The 20,932-nt window shown below is 30.6% G+C and overlaps 4 protein-coding genes across 5 annotated transcripts; 2 read left to right on the plus strand and 2 right to left on the minus strand.

The window, feature by feature from the left end:
* Positions 1 to 1,788: 1,788 nt before the first annotated feature.
* Positions 1,789 to 8,278, minus strand: LOC131848306 (uncharacterized). Its single transcript, XM_059198118.1, has 6 exons — positions 6,015 to 8,278; positions 5,733 to 5,908; positions 5,085 to 5,304; positions 4,569 to 4,712; positions 2,437 to 2,640; positions 1,789 to 2,216 (listed from the first exon to the last, which is right to left on the minus strand). The coding sequence occupies exons 1-5, from the start codon at positions 8,058 to 8,060 to the stop codon at positions 2,488 to 2,490; spliced, it is 2,739 nt and encodes a 912-aa protein (XP_059054101.1). The 5' UTR covers positions 8,061 to 8,278; the 3' UTR covers positions 1,789 to 2,216; positions 2,437 to 2,487.
* LOC131848309 (uncharacterized) lies at positions 2,661 to 4,559 on the plus strand. The gene is made up of 3 exons (XM_059198125.1): positions 2,661 to 3,324; positions 3,611 to 3,787; positions 3,893 to 4,559. The coding sequence occupies exons 1-3, from the start codon at positions 3,214 to 3,216 to the stop codon at positions 4,340 to 4,342; spliced, it is 738 nt and encodes a 245-aa protein (XP_059054108.1). The 5' UTR covers positions 2,661 to 3,213; the 3' UTR covers positions 4,343 to 4,559.
* Positions 8,279 to 8,843: 565 nt separating the features above from the next.
* On the plus strand, positions 8,844 to 10,840 carry LOC131848212 (leukocyte receptor cluster member 1 homolog). The gene is made up of 2 exons (XM_059197997.1): positions 8,844 to 9,054; positions 9,960 to 10,840. The coding sequence occupies exons 1-2, from the start codon at positions 9,032 to 9,034 to the stop codon at positions 10,810 to 10,812; spliced, it is 876 nt and encodes a 291-aa protein (XP_059053980.1). The 5' UTR covers positions 8,844 to 9,031; the 3' UTR covers positions 10,813 to 10,840.
* A 550-nt stretch (positions 10,841 to 11,390) lies between these two features.
* Positions 11,391 to 20,111, minus strand: LOC131848207 (WASH complex subunit 5). Of its 2 annotated transcripts, none has more exons than XM_059197992.1 (12): positions 20,011 to 20,111; positions 19,401 to 19,546; positions 19,058 to 19,160; positions 17,948 to 18,139; positions 17,322 to 17,533; positions 15,503 to 16,920; positions 14,509 to 14,777; positions 14,135 to 14,262; positions 13,664 to 14,062; positions 13,308 to 13,534; positions 12,471 to 12,621; positions 11,391 to 11,556 (listed from the first exon to the last, which is right to left on the minus strand). In XM_059197992.1, the coding sequence occupies exons 2-12, from the start codon at positions 19,520 to 19,522 to the stop codon at positions 11,412 to 11,414; spliced, it is 3,366 nt and encodes a 1,121-aa protein (XP_059053975.1). In that variant the 5' UTR covers positions 19,523 to 19,546; positions 20,011 to 20,111; the 3' UTR covers positions 11,391 to 11,411. The 2 variants fall into 2 exon arrangements, with proteins under 2 accessions (XP_059053975.1, XP_059053976.1); XM_059197993.1 differs by lacking the exon at positions 20,011 to 20,111 and adding an exon at positions 19,680 to 19,698.
* Between the last annotated feature and the right edge of the window lie 821 nt (positions 20,112 to 20,932).

Below are 20,932 nucleotides of genomic sequence, written 5' to 3' on the forward strand. Positions count from 1 at the left end.
GTTATCCTTTACATTCTTTTTTTTAATTAGTGGTGCATAGAAAAAATAATATTAGAGAAATTATAAATAAATTTAATAATTATCTGATGATACTGTTTATTGCTTTAAATTCTCAACATTTAGCAATTGACCTTCTAATTTCTAAGATTTAATTTGCCCTCTTCTAAACATGATTGGTCAAGGTCTGCTGCGTGCTTGTAAGCGTCGTCTTTATAACACCGGGACCGTTGAGCTATTGGTGTGCATTAATGAGCATAGGTACACCTTAAAGAATATCATTAATACCACTGTTATTAAGAACTAATAAATTTTATGCTACGATAGAATGAATTTACAGTTCTCACTTTTGCATAGTTTGGCTTAACAACAAGTGAAAAATGGACGACGAATAACAGTTGAGTTAGAAAGTTCTAAGGAAGAAATGAGACGTATAATTTTTACTCAGATGGTCGATCTTTAGAGAGGTAAATGAAGGAGGACTTTAGTATACTGACCGGATTTCCGGGGCTTAATTAATAGTAGTGCATAAAAACAAAGACTTAGTGCTTTCATTAAAGGCACTTTATTTTTAAGTAAGAAACAAAATGAAATAAATTATTGCTATACTTATATATAAGTAACTTATAAAGATATAACTAAATACATAAATCCTTAAATCCATTAGAATGAAATGTAAAGTTACAGTTTATCAATTGTGTATAGAGAAAGGAATGAATTTGGTAATATTGGCTGTATCCCAACACAATATTAAACACATTACTATATCAGTACATTTTATATTAAATTTCAACAGTAAATGACCTTTATAAACTAGATGTCATTATTGTTTCAATTATTAAACAAATACTTTAAGAATACAGCCATAAGAGCAATGTCCACCTGACATGTAACATATTATGGATGATATGCTCAAAATTTGATTACTTTACAGATATCTAGCTGCTCCACAAGACGCCGCTTCAGTGGACATGGACTCTTAATCTTTAACCGACTTCAAACAGGTGGATGTCAGTTAAACAGTATTCGTGGACGTTATTCAATATTTCCAATACTGTATTTTCAATATAATTATTTATGTAATCTACAGGATTCACTCCCGTATCATATCCAATTAGTTTGATTGAAGCCGATTTGAAAAACAAAATCTTATAAATAGGCAATATTTGTTATTATAATTAATGAAATTATCAATTAGCCACTTACGATTTGGAAATATTCAGTTTAGAGCTTTGGCTAAAACACAATTAATCTAAATTATAAACTCATAAAAATCTAAAACAAAGTGATAAACAATTTTTCTATAATAACAATCTGATATATAACTAAATTCTACTACCATTTAACATTTCCTGAAAAATCCATTTTTGACATTATATTTATGTATTTGTATCTTATGATATTCTTAATTTTAAATTTGTTACACCCAATATTATTAAAGGCTAGTCACAAACAAATATTGTGAAATACTCCAATAAACGAACACTCATTTTTAATATTTCTTTCTGGTCTCGTATAACACATAATAATATATTCACAATACCTTCATAAAAGATACTTATTTAAATTACATTCCTGATATAGATAATTATATCAAATTTGTAATAACTATTATATTATGCACATTAACATTTAATATAAGTTTATGAAACATACATTTTTGATGACTAATTCTAATTTCGGCGTTGCCCTCGCTATAAACTAAACGGCGGTGCCTGCGTGGATTTGGGTCAACAGTAACCTATGTGTTATTCTAAAATATAATTTATCTGTATATGAAATTTTATTCGTCCCATAGATTTTGCATGATCCCAAACATCCATCCATTCTAACAAAATATTGTGTTTATAATATTAAAAAAACATAATTAAGTAAGACAGGAGTCAACTCAGAATAATAAATGTAATCAATTTGGAATTTATAACAGAATTGTTATAAATTTCAAATGCATCAAAATCTTAAGATCCAATTACGCATACATTCTAGTTCGTGACGAGGCATTATAAATAATAAACATTGATAAATCACATAATAAAAAGTTAATCGCAATTTAATACGATGGGTAAATTGCGTGATCCAAGAGTAATCCTAAATAAAATTCACCAACTGAATCCTAACTAGTCATGATAATTATTGTAAAGGTTTCCTATTTTTTGATGATTCGTAATTTTTCATAATTCTTGAACGATTCTTATGTGAATATGATAATTTATGAGTCACTGCAAAAAATAATTGATATTAAAATAACATGTAATAAACATATGATTATAAAACTATCATAATATAAATAGAGTAGTACCATGGTACAGATTTTAAACTTTTGAAAGATAAAAATATAATTCCAATACATCGTAGAAGAGGTACCGTTCCGGTGGACGGTACCTCACATTAATTTAGTATGTCGGCCATAAATTAAGAGTTTTATCAACTTTATCTTACCCATTAAGATTATATCATCAGACGTGATGTCACGTGATAATAGTTTATATTTTATGTAGTAGCAAGTGCTCCTTTCAGCAATTCCTGTCCCTCAGAAGAAGTCCAATATTCAAAAAACAGGTCCCGTTCCTTCTCCAAGCACGACAGGACTGTGGTGTCAGAATCACTTCTCAAATTTATTAACTTTTTCTTAAGCAAAAGAGTCTGAAACACACATTATAAATCAAATTAAATTAATATGCTTAAGCATATAGTAGTCAAATGTTATGAAAAAAATGTAAATAATAAATAAATAAAATTAACCATTCATAGATAGATCATTACAATAATCACAAAAACGGATACATTTTTATAATATTAATATCCTATAGTTGTTTTTTATATTACAAGAAAAGAAAAAAATATATATTAATTAGATTGATTTTGAAACAATTGAAGTGGTAAACCAGCTGACTGCCTTTCTCATGATAAGTGGTGTTCATGGCTTATATACATGAACAACATTAAGGACATCACAACTTACTTAACATGTCTAACATCAACATACTCTAGCCGTGGGAAATAGCTGTATAACTAAGAATGCACTAGACACAAATAGTACAAGAATTGAGGGTTTGAATTCTGTGAAGACGCTGTTGTATGCTTCTATTTTGCAATCTAATATTAATTTACAAAGAACAATTTCATAACGAGGTTAGTCTTATCGTCGTGGGTTACGACCTATTAATCAAGTCACAAATATTGTAAAATGATCGTCGTCCATAGAGTCAACTAATAATGTGGACATTAATCAAATTTTCGTTCTTTAGTTTCCATTTTATTGCAATCGTTAAAAAAAATATAGTAAGTTGTAAAGACCAAGAGCCGACTTTATATTATTATGGCTCGGTAAGAAATTTAATGAACTTATCATTGTTAGAAGAACTAATTTTCGCAAGTCATTTACTTAACACACATCGATGTTTTTGATCCATTATTTAATGAATCAATTCATACTAACCACACGTCTATTTTACTGTTAAATACTTCCTATATAACTAATGTTTAAAAATACCTGAAATCACCTTGTTCATTATTATTTGTCTAAAAATAACAAACATGTTGCGATGCTTTATCTTGAAGGTTTGTGTTAAGCATTTATTCAATATTGTCATAAAAGAATCTTAATTCTCAGGAAAGCGAACGTAGTCTACCAGATTGCGAGGAGAGACAAGCTTGCTCTACGCTATTGCTGCGGTACTGGCAGGCGCCGGCCCTAGTTCGACTATGTCGCTGTGCGATGCGCATGCGCTGCGACACCATAGCATCACCAAACTCCCTTATAGAACTCAACAATAGGGCTTACTTTCAGGTAAATTTAACCATACAGGAATAGTAGAATATGAGCGATTTCAACAATTATGGACGTATTATATTTATATATTATACATATCTAAACATAATCATTCCTTTCCAGTTCTGTAAACCTGTCACTGACTGGCCCGAATGTTCAGAAACTAACTCACCGCTAGTTGTAGAAATGTCTTACGACCGCATGAGCCCTGATGAGCTTGAAGAAATGCATCATAGAAATATTGAGCCAATACCACCAAAGATTACATTTAACTGCAGGTGCCATTACCCTAATTATTGGAGATTAAAATCTAACACAGAGGATAACGATAGAGTACATGTTTACCAGTGCTCTTTCCTGCCACTGTGCGAAACAGGTGAATTTTGCGGAAATGTCAATTATGATCTTAATGCTTTGTATCAGTCTTGCTTATGTCCAAAAAATCATATATGTGTGCATAATGGTGGTATTACATATGATTATATTTCGGAATTACTGTATCGTGGCAGAGGATGGAAAGCATACTGCCAATCTATCAAAAATGACACATCTACAGAATACGAAAATTACTGATTTTAATTTATTAATTTATTTAACTTCAATGCACAAAATTAAAGTGTATATATGGCGACTTAACACCTTGCAGCGTTATCTACCAGTCAACCATAAGTAATGCAGAGAAAGATTGTTGGCAGTGCACTAATATATAAGGTCATAAAATATATAAGGCAAAATATATACATTTTTTATAAAATATAATACTATAATATAAATATATATAAATACTAATTTCACTTACCGTTGGAGGTTGACTTGCAATATCTTTGACGATACTACGTAATTGTATATGAAATCTCTCCGGCCATAGAACGCGGCTCACTAAGCCACCATGTAAGGCATCAGAGGCAGACAGTTGACGTTCAAATATAACCAAATCCTTTACCTGTAACCAAACATCAAAACACATAAAACATTTTATGATAGATCAGGTAATTTTTTTATCTTTTATATATATATTTATCTATTTATTTATCTACTATGTGGAAACTTTTATCTTATTCCCATGGGAATTATAAGAAATCTGTTCTTAAGGATTGGCAATGTTGTATCACTGTAAAATTTCAAATATTTAGAGCTCTATGATCACTTAGTTTGTAGGTATTTTATAGTTATAGAATCTATTAAATCAAATTTTTCCCTAGAAATACCAATTTCCAATCATTTCTCTACCACACACACAAAAATTAAATTAAAATTTTTCAAATATAAAATCCCACACTGAAAACTTGTTTTATTATTATTCGTTTAAACTAACCAATGACTGTGATAATGAATGACATGATGTAGATAACACTGCGGCACCAGGCGAAAGGGGTGCTGCAACTATTCTTGAGTCAGTAAGAGAAAACTTGGCGCGTTCTGAAGCAATCACTACATCACTTAATGCTAACAGTGCAAGAGCTACACCGGAACATGCACCCCATACCCCCGCACACACCAGTTTACTGTGCTGCACCACAGTACTCAAGAATAACCTGGAAAACATAATTTACACCTTATCATATTTATACTTGTCATATCTTATGCCCTATAAAACTAAATTCAGCTTACAATGCAAAGTGCTTTAAACAGGAATAAGAAATCAAATTTAAAAAATCTATATATCCAGTACATATTTTCTAAAAATCATGCAATACTATGTATATAACCAGAATACTGAATTCATTGGTTCTGTTGGTTGACATTGGAACAAAAGTTTTTCTTGAAAAAATTAATTGATGATCTTGACATCAACAACACACAGTCACATACTTTATTGATGGTCCTGGGTCCAAATGACATATCATATAAACATTTATATTTGAGTATGATGCTAATGTTCCCTGAACTTGCTAAATAATGAAATCAGATATCTTCATAATATACTTAAGGAATTACATATATGTAAAGACTAAATAATAACCTGATAGATTCAGCAAGCTCATATGCAGAAGCCGTCCTCTTCTCTGAATTGTCATCCAACAACGGTATTAAGTTTAACTGTGAGCACAATGTACCACATTCAGATGTTAACAATGTAACAGATACATCTTTCCTTGTGTCCACATATGAAAAAGCCTTTACTAAATCATTTAGCACCTGTAATTATAATTTTACAATAAATTTTGTGTAAAATAACTCTTTATACACCTAAAGAAATATATAAGGATGAAGGATAACAATATGAAAGATAAAGCATATTTACCTCAATACAACATTTGGATCCTGATCTTTTGATGCATATCTCAGCGACTCTTTGGTCAAAAGTAAGTGATAAAAATTTTAATGTGACAAAATGGTCTTTTATTTTTGTTTTTTCTTCTATTTTATTTACTTTAGCCTGTTTCATTGATTTTTCTATTCTGGACTTTTCACGTTTTCTCTTATTCAATGCAAGTGATAATTTAGAATTTAATTTTTCTTTTAGTGATAAACAATCATCCTTGTTAATAATTTCACTACTAGGCAATTTTTTAACATCTGACATAAACACTTCTCCAAGTGCTGCACCCTGTACACTTTCATTGTCATTTTGATTTTGATTTTCTAATATTTTGCTTTGAGCAATTTGATTGGCACCTTCCACATCACTCAGCCTTCGTGGACTCATACATGTGCTGGAATAAGAACTGGATGAATGACGACGGTAAATTATAGAATCATCAGCACTGTGTGTTTCAAAATCTTCACAAGATGGTGATTTAACAGAACTATTCAATGATGTCCTGTGTTTGCCTCCCAGAATTTTTTTAGCTTCTCCTTCATCACATCTACCAGTCTCCTTTTTTCTCTCTCTAAACTTCATTTCTTTGCTTTCTGGTGTAGAACTCTGTATTTTCTTTATAAATTCTGCTTTGGTTTTCATATTTTTCTTACCCTTAGGAGCTTCAGGTGTCAGTTGATATATCATATTGACTGCACCTTCATCCATTAGCAATTTATCAACCTCTGTCAATCTCCTATTTTGCTTAGTGCTATTTTTAGGCGATGGTTTCTTCCATTGTAATTTTAAGACAGGAGACCTGGATTTAGACCTATGGGCTTCATCAGTTGTGTTCTTTTTCGATAATGGTTCTTCCTTTAGTTTTTCAGGATGCTTCTCTTTATTTTTAACAGCCGACTTTCTTTTTGTATATGTATCAGGATTGTCAGGATCAAATATAACTTTTTTCTTTATTACCCTACTAAACCTTCTTTGAGGTTGACTGTCACCTTCACTTTTATTTAAAGGGGTCTGACCTTCACTAAGCGAAGAATCTATACAAGTCTTTTGTGTCTCTAGTAATTGTTCTGATGTATTCAAAACACTGTCACATTCCTGCTTAAAGTTCTCAATCTGTTCACTTTCAACGGGTACATCATCCTCCCAATCTTTTACCAACAAATTAACTATACTATCTTCCTTTTGAATTTTTTTAGTCACTGTTTTTTTTGTTGCTAGTTTAACATGTCTTCTCTTTCTTTTTAATCTAGATAGTTGCTGCAAAGCTAAATGAGCTTCTAAGTTTTGAACACCAGAACCATCTAATTCAACATCATATTGAACATCATTAATTGTTTGTTGAACATCTTTACCTTCTAAAATATCTAATAATTCTTCTTTATTAAACACTTCCTGCCTTGTAGCATGATTATTATTTTCACCATCTCCAGCGTTACCTGAAGAGCGTAGTGCTTCACTCAATTCAAGGCTATGCCCTAGTTCACTCAAGATGTTAGTTGCAGTGTCCTGTATTGATTCCTCAGCAGTAACTTCATTTACATCTGTATCATTATCATTAGTCTCAACCACAATTTCTGTCTCAAATGTGACATTGTCATTGTGTATTACTTCTGAAGTATTAACTTCAACTTCTAATTCTTTTTCAATTTTTTCTTCCTCTAACTCTGTAGTTGGTATATTGCTGAGTTCTACATAACTTTCAGGTTCAGTTTGCTTATTGGCAACATTAACTTCTGTACTCTGTGTTGAAGCTTCTTGTCCTGCAGATAATGGAATGATGGGTTTTTGGATTTCAGGCGTAACTTCATCGGGATTCTTTTCAACTATAATGTCAATTTCAGAAACAACACAATTTTCAGTTGGGTTTTCTTTTGGACCATGCACGGTCTTTTCCAACTCGGCAAATCCATTTGATTTTTGACATGCATCTACTTCGTATGATATTGTAGGAGTTTCCACGATTTCAAGAGCTGACTTCATTTCCTCTCCTGCAGAATTAACTATAGAAGTCTCTTCCACTACTTCCATTTCAAATTTATGTGTTATTACACTTTATTTGTGTTGACTACGTAAGGATAACCTTTTCAATTAGATATAAAACAACAAGACTAAGAAAAAAATTACATTATTATATAGAAATATAAAAAACTGAAAATATGATGTTTATTCAAATAACTAATAACCTTCCGATTCAATTCAAATTTAATCTAGGAGCTTTTAAAATATTCTAATCGGTCCGCGTCCATTATTATTTCCAAATCAAGGGAGGGGTGTACAGTGTTGCCAAAATTTCATTTAGTGAAATCGACAAAAAATGCAATGAACCATACATTTTTTTGTGTTATATACACACCTACCTCACCTTTTATCGATAATAAATTGATGTAAATAATAATTTATATTCTTTCAGTCTTTAGAATAAAAAAATCTGTTGCATAATATTTACTATTTCAGTTTTCGTATGGGTTTGTCTTATATTTGCCGGAGGGGAATGGGGCGACCCCATTGCTAGCAATATACCATGTCAAGCTGACATCCTTAGCCGGATCATCGTGATACATTCCTAATTAATTCATAACTATGACCTGACCTCATGCTCATCTTATCATCTTCCACTGGTGCCCCGCCGCGCCAGCAGCGTAAACCGTTAGCTCTGCACCATTATCATTCTTAAAAAAATAGTAGTTTGGCAATATTGTTCACTTTGTACATACCATAAAACAAGTGTACCTACTCTACACGTGTATATTAACTCTATGGTATATACTTTGTGTTATCTGTGATTAAACACACACCACAGACAACATTATGACATAGTTTTTGTGATCTGGGAAAAGTTGAACAGTCAATTTATACAAAATATATTTATCCAGAAATTTTAATTCATTTTAATGTTGTTGTTCACGTCTAAATACACTTTTTAGTGAAACTTTATAAATATTTTTATTGTTAAATTTATACGTTATATAAATTTAACAATAAAAATATTTTAAAGAGCCATGAATATATTGCCAAAAAAGAGGTATATTTTTCTTGTTTATTATATCTCTAATATTCTATAACAACTGTACTCGCGACTTCGTCCGCGTGGAATTTAACAAAAAATCTAATCACACAATTTTTCTACAATAAAAGTAGCCTGAGTTACTCCTTATTACATCAGCTACCTGCCAATAGTCTCGTCAAAATTGGTCCAGCCATTTCAGAGATTAGCCAGAACAATAAGACAGATAAAAATTTTAAATAATGTTATTTTGGGGTACCGTATTTATATGAATATGCATGTAGTAAAATACTGTTATTTTAATATTACAAAAAGACACTACAATTTTATTTATATGTATAGATAATGCCACTGGAACCTAAATATATTATACTTCGTATCACAAATTTATTAGGTCTACTCCCACGCGGAAACCATGAAAACATTTGTGGTTAATTTATAAATTCGGACAATAATTGTGACAATAAATTTGTCACAGTAGGCGAACTTAACTTCATCTTCCATTATAGCCCGCCAGTGTATATTGTCATCCCAGGCAGGTGTTTTATAGTATTATCATCTACACAAAGAGAACCTCAAGAATGCTGACATTAATTTAAGCTCCAACTCATTTCTCTGTCAAATCTGCGATAGAATCCTAAAAATATGGCAATACTTATATTATTTTGAATAAAGAATATTACTGTTCAGTTCTAACATCATTTTATTGATACAGTGAACCTCCATAAAGTATGTGTTACAGTAATCAGTTTTCTCATTACCCAAAATAGTACCCAAGTATTATATAAAATATTTTAAATTTATCAACATAATTTTTAAGTATTTACTAAGCTAATAAATTCCCAGAACAATTGTTGGGTCTCAAACTATTTATTGATTTAATGTACTTTCTAGTAAATTAGCTAATACACATTAATTTGTAGGTGGCATGTTCGGACAAAAGAGAATATTGCAAGAGTCAGAAAAGATGAAGCAGAAGCTGCTGAAAAGGATAGACAAGAAAGATTAAGAACAGAAATTGCAAACCGTGAAGCAAGACTTAATATTCTAAAGAAAAAAAGCAAACAAAAGTTACTTGAATGTGGAATAATAGACAATGAACCTAAACCATCAGTAGCAAATTCTGAACATGTCAATTTATTTGTAGATCTTGATCATGCTGTCGGAACTACGAACAAGGAGCATGATAAAGAGACCAAAGAAAAGAAGGAAGAATATGAAAAAAAAATTGGATATCTTACATACCTGGGACAGGATACAAATGAAGCTCTCAAAAAGAAAAACTGGTATGAAGTTTTGCCAGAATCTAGACTTTCAAATACTACTGAAATTAAAGATACATATGATAAATTGGTTTTTCGTGATATAGATGGTAAACCAAAATCTAAAGAACTAGATATAAAAAATGGTGAAATGAATTGGAAATCCAAACAATCCATTGATCCTATCAATAAATTTAAAAAACATTGTAATAACACCGTAGAAAACAAGTCTAACTCAGTGGTTAAAATTGTTGATGACTATTCGAAATTAATTTCAACTCACAAACCTAGGAAATCGGACAAAGACACAAAAAAACAAGATAAATTAAAAAAAATCCAAAAATTACGAGAGGCTCGCATTAAACGTGAGCTTCAAGAGAAGCATAAAACTGAATTGTTCTTATCTGGCTTCAATAAATGTACTGTCATAGCTGAAGATCAGAATGTCAAGAAAGTAAAAGCCAAATACAATTCCCAATTTAACCCAGAATTAGCAAGACAAAACTATATGTAATTTCAATAAAATGAGATGTTTCAGTAACTCTCAATTAGAAAGCTACTTACTTTTGTATTTAAATTCCATTTGAAGTGTTTAGTATATAATATTTTGTATTCTCCACTAATTACTGCTGTGTAATTTAATTTCATACTATGCTAACTAAGTAGTGTACAATGGTCAATATATATATATATTTTAAATAGAATTTTTCAAAATTTCAATATTTTGTGATATTTCTTATGATATCTTCTGTTTGAAATTACATTCTCTAACAAATACGAAATCTTTCGTCATACAAAATATAGATAAAGTTATGGCATTCGTATAGTATCTTCAGGGGGGGGTCTAGCTAAAAATGAACAAAACGAAGCAAATGTGCAAAAAAAATGCAACTTTTAACAATGGTTTTATTATTATTATTATTACACTGTATATATATCTAATCAAATAAATATGTTTAAATATTTGGAATTTGTTTTATCTACCATAAATACCTCCAATTTCTTTCTCTGTGACAGTTCACTTCCATGAGTACTCCTGTAAAAATAACTATTCATAGGCAGTTTTTATTAAAATCATATAGATATTGATGGTTAAGTTTTGCACAAGTTAAACTACTTTTGCGACGAAATTGTTAAGAGAGCCAGAGGAAGTCTGTCTTCCAGTTTATTGAACGGATAATTGAAAGTTTCACAAAAGAGTTGCAGTACTCTTATAGTTAATGTGCCTTCATATGTTGCATCCGAGGACTTCGATGATCTGTGAAAAAAAATAGGTAACTAAATAATAATATACAATCCACACAAAATGACACTTATTGTTTCAGTTGCTTTATTTATCTGTCATCAATACTCGAATAAAGTTTGAACATTACATATTTTATATAAGATTCTATCGACATATATACCAAAACGATTTTTTAGATATTATTGTCTGTGTTAACGTATACTATATATAAACCTGTGATATAAATGTTAATATGTGTAATGGATTTTTATAGCTGTACTAATTTTATTACCACAGCTGAAAGATCTTAGATACATGTCATCTTTTCCTTTTGTGCGCAGAGCGGTAGGACTTTTTTAAAAGTATAACCAGTGAATAAATTTTTATGGGTATTTGACTAATTATTACTATTATTTTACTGACGTGAAAGTGATTAAATAGAACTAATCTTTATTAAAAAGAATCAGTACAAGCACTCTTGAATAGTCATATTTTTATTCTACCACTCATTTGGAACGCAGATTCGTCATAAGAATAATGAATAAGAAAATTGTTTTGTTAAATGTAAGTAGGTATGCGGTGATAGCTTAACCAGACAGACATTATTAGAGTCAGTTCTATCTACTATACATATCCCACTTGTAATATAAACTGCATTAACTAATTACACGTACACACGCACGAAGTCGCTATTTATTCGTCCTAGTCTAAAAACAAAGGTTGCTTTACAATATAGCCGTAAAATTGGATAAGCCATTTATGAGATTAGCGGACACAATTGCACAAGGAGACAAAAATTGTATCAATGCTAAACTTCAGTAACATAAAAAATATTTGTAATTCAATTACAGTAAAGATTTGTATTTACTGTTCGGAATACCTTTCGTTTACGATTTTACTATATGTATAAAGTATAGTGTTAGTAACAACTATAATTAAATATTTACTTGACACTTATTATCAAGCTTGCATAATTGCATAGAACATCCACAAATATATCAATATTATCTGTTCTCGTATGACGCAGAAGAGTATAAATTCCGACGAGTAATGGATAACCATCAATATTTTCTCCTGCCTTTTTTGACATTAGATCACCTGAAACGCAATAAAATTTCGTATTATATTATACAAAAATTAATATTAATACTTTACGTCCGTTACTGTTCAGCATGTGCCGCTAATGGGCGGAGCACCAGTGTAGGATGAGAACAAAGGGAGCTGACTTAGCCCATTGTTGTTAATACACCAGGAAATAAAAATAACGGTACGGTAGATTACCAGTTCTTATTACTAACCCCGTGCAAACGCCGTTCAAATGGCAATTTGACTGCTTGGTCCCGGCTTCTTTGATTGTTATTGCATGAGACTATCGTCCGACTAAACGGAGTTATGAGTGACCACAGTCACATATAAAAAAAACAGTCGAATTGAAAATAAGAGGAGAGCTATTAGTAATCATTTTGAACGTTTATTATCTTTGTTATATATATTATTACTAGAGGTAGACTGTAAAGTCGGGAGGGTGGGTACCTCAGTCTCACGAATTTCAACTGACGAGCAGCTTGCTTTGTTAGCTGTGTGTCGGTTGTATGGTCATATTAGGCAATGAAATAAGAGGATAACAGGCACGACTTATTAGTCTGGAATGGAAACGCATATGTGGTATCATATACTTCGCATTTCGTTCGTAGAGCTGTTCATGTACATAGGCGACGTGAAAATGTTTAAGCATTTGGGCTAGACAAATTATTAAAATAAACAATTATTTTCTAGAACTATACCTGTAGTGGAGCTTATTTGCAGTTTGAGTAATTGGGATATTAAAACTATCGCCAATATCTGACTAATGTTCATGTTCAAAAATTCGTTAGAAAATTTCAAATATATTTTCTCAAAAGGGTCATAGATTCCACATCTCACTAAATAATCCTCCAAACTATGCAATAGTGTCGATGATAATTTTGATTTATATTCTGTATTTGAATGTTTCAATTCTTGCAGTACTGAGCTGTAAATAGTTAAAATTCATATAAATTATATTATTCAAAAAGTAGATAATCATCAGCAAATATCATTGAAAATAAAATTTGAATGTTCTTATTTCATATTCTGAATGTGTACATGGAAGTGGACTTACGCATTCATTGTTCTGAGAGAGGACTCTAAATGTGCAGAGTCAAATTTACAACTAGTATTCAACTGATAAGCAATGTGTCTTCTGAGTGTTTGTAATGTTCCAATAAGTACTAGTACTTCCAATAACTGTAGGATTTGTTTCTGTCCTTTTAAAATAATCTGTTCAATATCTTTGATATCTTTCATATTTCCCACAATAATTCTATCGTGACTGCGTCTTAATACTTGTTGTACAGTTTGTAACTGATTTTTGATCATATGTCCATATAGAGTGTCTAAACCATGAAGACCAATAACACCTATGGCGTCATTTAATTTAGCAAATGTTTTGGTATTAACGACCTCGTTTTCAGTTTTTATATCATACCAAGCAGCGCAGATAGTAACATAACTGCAACATCTAAAAAAACAATTAATTATTAAACATTACTTAGAAACTCAATTATCAGTACAAAATAAAAAATACATATACCTGGCGTCCGTTAATTGTGCAATCTGCCTAGCGAGACTTCCCATAAATCCTGCAGAAGGGCTGTACAATGTGACACCCTTGCGCAAACTAATTTCTTTTTCAACATTCTCGTTAATTATGGCAGCAACCTGACAATGTAAATATAAGACTCGGAATTTATCTACATTATAACAAAAATTAGGGTTCACCACGAGATTGAGTGGCGATTCATACTGCTGGAAAAGCTAACGTACAATAAAACTAGAGCACGGATATATTTTGATCCAAGATAAATGATAGTATCATAACAACATGACTGTTGTATAAGACACCACACACTAACTCACTAAACAAATCTATTTTAAGATTGAGACCATGGTAAAGACACACAGTACCTGTTTCTGCCACATTCTTAATCCATGAATATTAATGTAATCCTGAATATATTCCAAGGATCTTTTATAACCATTCATGCTTTCAGCTAATTTTTGCAACCGTGGTAATAAATTGGTTGCGGTAAAAGATTTCTTTGTTTGCGGTTCCAAAAATTCAATAAATTTCTTGCTTATGTGCCTGTCCAATTCTTTTAATAAGCCCTCTTCGAGCAGTTCTGCAGGGTCTACTCTAATGATGCCTACCAGTGTTGATCTCATATCCAGTATTCCTATAACACCATAGGATTGTTACTTAATAAGCTGAAGAATACATATAGAAAACAGTAATAATTACACTATATATCAGAGGGAGTTTTGCAGTTTATCACCTCCATATAATGAATTAAAACGCCAACTAATAATAGAACCATCCCCATATATAACTCAGGTACAACAAAGTAGAGAGAAATGACCAGTTGCTGTAGATATTACAAATCTAATTGAGGTGTGTTTGCATAATTGTATTGTTATCTTATATATGTTTTGATGATCGATTGTTTTTATTTTGTTAAACAGATTCCATATGTTCCGGGAGTAATAACAACTTAATTTACGTGCAAATGATACCGATAATGTAATAGAATCTCTGTGTCAATGCTGAATTAGAGCTCAATAATTATTATGCTCATATATACAACAAATGGTAATAATACATAAAAGACTTAGCTAGGCAATATAATACCGTGGTTAAATTTGTGTTAAACTAAGATAAATGGTTCTGCACATTCAATACGGAATAAATTGAGAATGAAATTTAGAAGATGACAATTCAGAATTGAAGCACTAAAATATTATAATCTGTACATATTTTAAACAAAGTTCATAAGGAAATGTTGATACTTGGAATCAATCTACGAATTAACCTCTGGTTCGCTTAGTTTGAGTGATCGAAAATCTCAGTTTAAATCTTATACAAGTAAATAAATTGGTAAGCATATTTGTAAAAGCAACCTGCCTGAAGTAAACGTCGAAGCAGAATGAGTTAATTTTGCAACCTCTATTCTTTGCTCAAGCTGTGCATATTCTCTCAATTTTTCCTTTTCTAATCGTGTTGGAATTTCTTTAATACTCCATGTCTGCAGATCTATAATTTTTTCTACAATACTAAAAACCATTTCAGGTATAATTTGTAAAACCTTTTGTATATATTTTATCAATTCATTACTATAATATTGTGAAACAGAAATTAAATCATCACTATATGCCTGATTTATCCTGAGTAATGGAATTTCCATGGCACTGGCCAGTTTTAAAAAAAGTGCTCTAAGCCTACTTGTTACAGCAGGATTTTCTTTAATACTCTCTTGCATGTATTTAGTGTAACCGTCTATAGTACACCAAGCATAACTAACATCTGCGACAGTTTCCAACGTCACTAATGAATCTTCTTTTATTGTTGCAGTTTTTAAAATATTTTTTAATGCTTCCTTACATTCGGAAAGATATTGTATAATTGTTGAAGTGCTTTTAATTCCATGAAATTCTTCAACTTCGTCTAATGCTTGTATTAATTGAGTAATCTTCTTTAATGACTTCGTTGTCACTGATTCACTTAAAGAAGAAATTTGTTTACCTATATTGTCAAACCAAAGTTTAAGTTGCTCATTCTCTTGAATTTTAGCAACTGGTTTAGTACCAGAAAATAATTCCGCTAAATTATTTATACCTTCTAGGGCCAGAGCTTTGTTAGCATTCCAAGACTCATTTCTATTTTCTAGTAATATTTTTAACATATCTCGAACTTTCAATTCTAATTCTGATGTGCTTATGAGTAATTCAAGTAATTTTATTGGATCATAACCAGATTCTTTTAAAACTAGTTCCTTTAATTGTTTGCTCTTTTTATTGTTATCACAAAATATAACATCATTAGTGTGTAACATTAGCCAACGTACCACAAGATTTGAATTTAGTAAAAGGTTTAATATTTTATTAACATTATCCAACAGGTAATCTTCAGTTAAAGTTCCCTCTTTTAAGAGATAATGAGTTTTATTTATTAACAATTCAACAGATAGGCCTCTTTTAGCAAATGTCTCTTTTATAACTTTGCTGTTACAAGTATTATAAAGTGCTGATTTCGCAGCTTTAAAATTTTCCCAATAATCAATTAAATTTAAGGTAACTCCCATATAAACAGGTACAATCCAGTTACTGGGAAAGAATTTATCTACTATTTCTCTCATTTTAGAAGTATCTGAATGGAGATAATGTGGGTTGAAAAATAAACAAACCACAAGCATGTTTGCTTGAGTTGCTAAAGCCGAAGGCTGATGTTCAGGTATGGTGTACACTGCCAGTTGATTATATATATCTTCAGATCGCAATTTCCCAATAACTTTATCTATGAAATCAGGACGAATGCTGACTCGGCTAGAATTAAAAAAAAATAGTAAATGATCACTATATTTTATTTTTAACTATTTTCTTTTAGGGGTCTCTATATATATATATATATATATATATATACAAAACTATTATTATATGGGTGCACATATAGACATAAGTACACATTTAAGCTAGAATTCCCATTATGGACCAAATTAAAAAGTAAAATAATTAAAAATATTTAATACATAAATTTCTAAAACGGCTGCTTTATCTATATAAAATTTAAGAATTGATAACATTAATATTTATTAGACATATCATATAAGTCACACCATAGGGGTCCCATTTCACCTTGTTAATTAGAACCTCAAAGCGTAATTTCTTTCCATTCACATATTATATTGCTTCTAGTAAAACAGTATAGTAGTTCTATTAAGATTTACCTGAAATATTCAACTGGATAATCGGCTGGTCGCTTGCCATGTAACTGATCATTTCCCGTGTCCCTAAGCAACTTACAAACATCATCAATATTTGTTTGGGACTGATTAGTGCTGTATCTATAAAATGCAACCAGTAATCTTTCTCTGATTGATCCTGGTATATAAAGATCACATAATAATAGCATAGCACCATATAGGTAAAGTGATTCACACTGAAAACAATTCGGATGTCATATTATTAAAGAAATCCTTTATGATTTATTTATTTAACCCATTAGTATATTATAACAATATTTTTAACTGTATATAAACAGATTATATTTAAATTTTTATTTATCATTATATTTCAGCCCAATATACATATTTATTTAAACTGTAGCAAGTGTAATTCTGATGTGTAAGATATATACATTATAACTCATCAAAATCTGTTCAGTACTTTTTTTGTGAAAGAGTAATAAATATCCATACATACATCCGAAACTTTGCTACAATATTCGTAATAATTAAGATAGTAAGATATTTTTTTCATAAAGGTATATTGTGATATAGAATTAATTAAGTTCTTGGAAGTTGCCTTCTAGTTTGATAATGTTTTGTAACAGATGAATAAATAACATAGTTACCAAAAGTTGTTTTCCTTCAACATCTCTCATAACAGTATCAATATTTTGCTGAATAAATGCATTATCATGTAGTTGATCTATAAAAGCATTGAGGTCCATTATATATTGATATATATTTTCAAACAATAAATAAAAACGTGATATTATCTCTAAATATTTTTCTTTTAAGTCATCATCCAAATCTTGTAGTTTCTATAAAGCAAAAATTTACATAAATTTTTCTATGTATATTTAGGATAGATTCCTTAAGCTGTAGGTAAAGAGAATCTGTTCTCCATATTTGAAGCGGCCAACAAAAATTATTGTTGGTAGTACCTTCAAATATGGATCCTCTGATGTCTCCACAATTCTTATATAAGACTAACCAAACAGATTTATAAGAGTTTGATAATAAATATTATATTTGATGATCAATTCATTCCACATATTTGAATGAAAAAAGCTTGCCATTAATTTTCAGATACCATTATAGTAGTCCTAACATTTCAGTGAATCAGTTTAAAAGGTAAACTGATTCACAAAATGGAAACTATGTGGCTCCCTCTTACTTTATACACAGAGTAAAATGATTCCTATGGTAGTAAATAAAAATTCCTATCAGAACATAAAAATTTGGTTTGCCAAGGCAAGGATTTAGGATTCAAAAACATCATACAAGATCTTACCTGTTGTATAAAGTTGTGAAATTGTATATGTAAGCCTAGCCTAATTGCTTCTTTATTATAAAACATCATTACCTTTTGCTTTCCACTTCATTTCATTAAGTTGTTATAAGTATTCAGTAGCACCAATACTTAGAGATAAATATGACTTATTATAACTAAGATATTTTTAAGACTGTAATTCCAATTGGGGTAGTCAGGTGTATGAACTGATATCTAATAATACTAACAATAATCAGTCCCAACCTAAGCAAAGCTGGTGTTATGGATACTAGACAACTGATATACTTACTGAAAAACTTAGCTATTTTTTATAGAAAATACAGAAGCTGATACAAACAATCATATTCATGAATAAAATATACATAGATATACATTGCAGAAACAATTAATAATAGTTAAAAAAAAATACAATCCACGGAAGTGCACAGATATTACATGACCATACCAAATTCATAGAAATTTTTTTTTCTTGAACATCTGCAGTTTTAAAATAACTGAAGTCCAAAATGACATCTTGATATTTTTGTTGTAACTCTTTGGTATCTAATCTGTAATAATAACAGATATTTTATTGTTATTAGAAAAGTTTACACTGTTATTTATTTAAATAAAGGTATTCTGAAGAATTTGTATTTAGAAGGTGTTTCAATTCTTTGTTGTGCACAGGTTTAAAAGTAATATTAAAAATTTTATTTATTTTATAATAACATTAGCCAATCTGAATCTGGGCTGATTATAATATAGTACAATGGCTAGAAATACTCAATTGTAATACTAAATAAACTCACAAATAAATAGTAGGTTTGTGATCCTTGAGCCTCAATATTTCTGCTAATATAGCATTGCCATGTGACACTAGTTTTAATAAATTTTGGGCACACAGATTATCTTCAGCCATGAAGAGTTTCATAATGAAACACTACTTGAACAATAGCTGTAACAAAAATAATATATACACTAACTACATGTAATATTAATAAGTAATATTTTACTCAATACAACACTCAGCAAAGTAACATTATATCTTATAAGAGTCATCAACATCAAAATTTAATCTATGTACTGACTGTATGGCTGTAATGGATCTAAATAAAGAGCTCACAATATTCATACACAAATTGTTTTCTTTTATATGAGGCAGACTTATATATAAAGTCATATCTTCAAAATTAATATAAACGACGACTTGCAAATGTGCTGTGCTAAAAATCTTTCACACAGCACATTAGCAAGTCGTCAATAATATAAAAATCTAGAACTGTACATATCATTTTTTAGTTTACCATAACAAGTCATTTCTAAACTTAGATAAATTCCATTTATCTATGAAAAACATTTTTATCCCATTATGTAGTTAGTTATTATGCAAAAAATGAACTAGAATGCACTTCTACTTACAATAAATCGATAACAAAATTATAGTAAAATACAAACGATAAATAAACAATAAACAATGAGAAAAGACCTTCGAAGTTCCGAACAAAAAAATTATGACATTGAATGACTTTACAGTGACGTAAGACCTTTATTGAAATAATACACTATCATATTTTGGCTAATATGAAAAAGTTAGAGGAAACCGTAGACATAAATATCAATGTAAATTTTAAAAATTAGCCCTATTCTGAATCTTCATTTTGATTAGTTTGATACTTTTTTGTAGGAATGAACTCGGCTGATATCAACATAATGCAAAACTCAACCCCTTACATTAGACCACATACCTATATACACAAATAAAATCTTAAAGAAACAGGTCTTGGCTTGCGGCCCGTTAAACATTTTTATGCGGCCCGCCAAGCATTTCTAAAATTGAATTTAGTTTTCTTTCCACCCTCAATATACTTGTGGCGATTCTACGGATAGCGCGCGGCAACACCATTGCCTAACGACGTTAGGAGACAAAAAAATAACAACCCTGTCATATTAAGACCTAATCGTTTCTGTTCTGATACATTGAATATATGTTTTATATATTATAATTAAACCATGCAATTACTGTAAATAACGTAAGAATATACATTTGTACATAATCACCACTGGACTCGTTATTTCATTTTACTCCATCTGTCGCTGCCCGTTCCAGACGAACACAAACATAAATAATAGCGGTAACAATAAAGACGCTAAATTGGTGACCCACGACGTTCCACGACAGCACAGCAGACACGGTGAACCGTGAACCTACTCCAGTCCAGGTGCCATCTTTCCTACATTCCTTCTCCTTACCGGCATTCTTACCATACAAGATCTTATCACCATCGACCGTAGTGCTTACGGTCGATGGTGATAAGATCTTGTATGGTAAGAATGCCGGTCA

The sequence above is a fragment of the Achroia grisella genome, unplaced genomic scaffold (assembly GCF_030625045.1).
Source record: "Achroia grisella isolate CSIRO2021 unplaced genomic scaffold, CSIRO_AGI_Agris_v1 utg546, whole genome shotgun sequence".
NCBI classification, from domain to species: domain Eukaryota; kingdom Metazoa; phylum Arthropoda; class Insecta; order Lepidoptera; family Pyralidae; genus Achroia; species Achroia grisella.

What these genes read in the sequence shown, in the direction of transcription:
- LOC131848309 (XM_059198125.1), top strand. Translation starts at nt 3,214, where the DNA reads ATGTGGACATTAATCAAATTTTCGTTCTTTAGTTTCCATTTTATTGCA. An exon ending in CTTTATATTATTATGGCTCG is followed by an intron (nt 3,325 to 3,610) that starts GTAAGAAATTTA and finishes CTTAATTCTCAG; the next exon opens with GAAAGCGAACGTAGTCTACC. An exon ending in ACAATAGGGCTTACTTTCAG is followed by an intron (nt 3,788 to 3,892) that starts GTAAATTTAACC and finishes ATTCCTTTCCAG; the next exon opens with TTCTGTAAACCTGTCACTGA.
- LOC131848306 (XM_059198118.1), bottom strand. Translation starts at nt 8,060, where the DNA reads ATGGAAGTAGTGGAAGAGACTTCTATAGTTAATTCTGCAGGAGAGGAA. An exon ending in GATCCAAATGTTGTATTGAG is followed by an intron (nt 5,909 to 6,014) that starts GTAAATATGCTT and finishes TTATAATTACAG; the next exon opens with GTGCTAAATGATTTAGTAAA. An exon ending in ATTCATTATCACAGTCATTG is followed by an intron (nt 4,713 to 5,084) that starts GTTAGTTTAAAC and finishes GTTTGGTTACAG; the next exon opens with GTAAAGGATTTGGTTATATT.
- LOC131848212 (XM_059197997.1), top strand. Translation starts at nt 9,032, where the DNA reads ATGAATATATTGCCAAAAAAGAG. An exon ending in AATATATTGCCAAAAAAGAG is followed by an intron (nt 9,055 to 9,959) that starts GTATATTTTTCT and finishes ATTAATTTGTAG; the next exon opens with GTGGCATGTTCGGACAAAAG.
- LOC131848207 (XM_059197992.1), bottom strand. Translation starts at nt 19,522, where the DNA reads ATGAAACTCTTCATGGCTGAAGATAATCTGTGTGCCCAAAATTTATTA. An exon ending in CACAAACCTACTATTTATTT is followed by an intron (nt 19,161 to 19,400) that starts GTGAGTTTATTT and finishes TTATTATTACAG; the next exon opens with ATTAGATACCAAAGAGTTAC. An exon ending in TTGAAGGAAAACAACTTTTG is followed by an intron (nt 17,534 to 17,947) that starts GTAACTATGTTA and finishes AATTGTTTTCAG; the next exon opens with TGTGAATCACTTTACCTATA.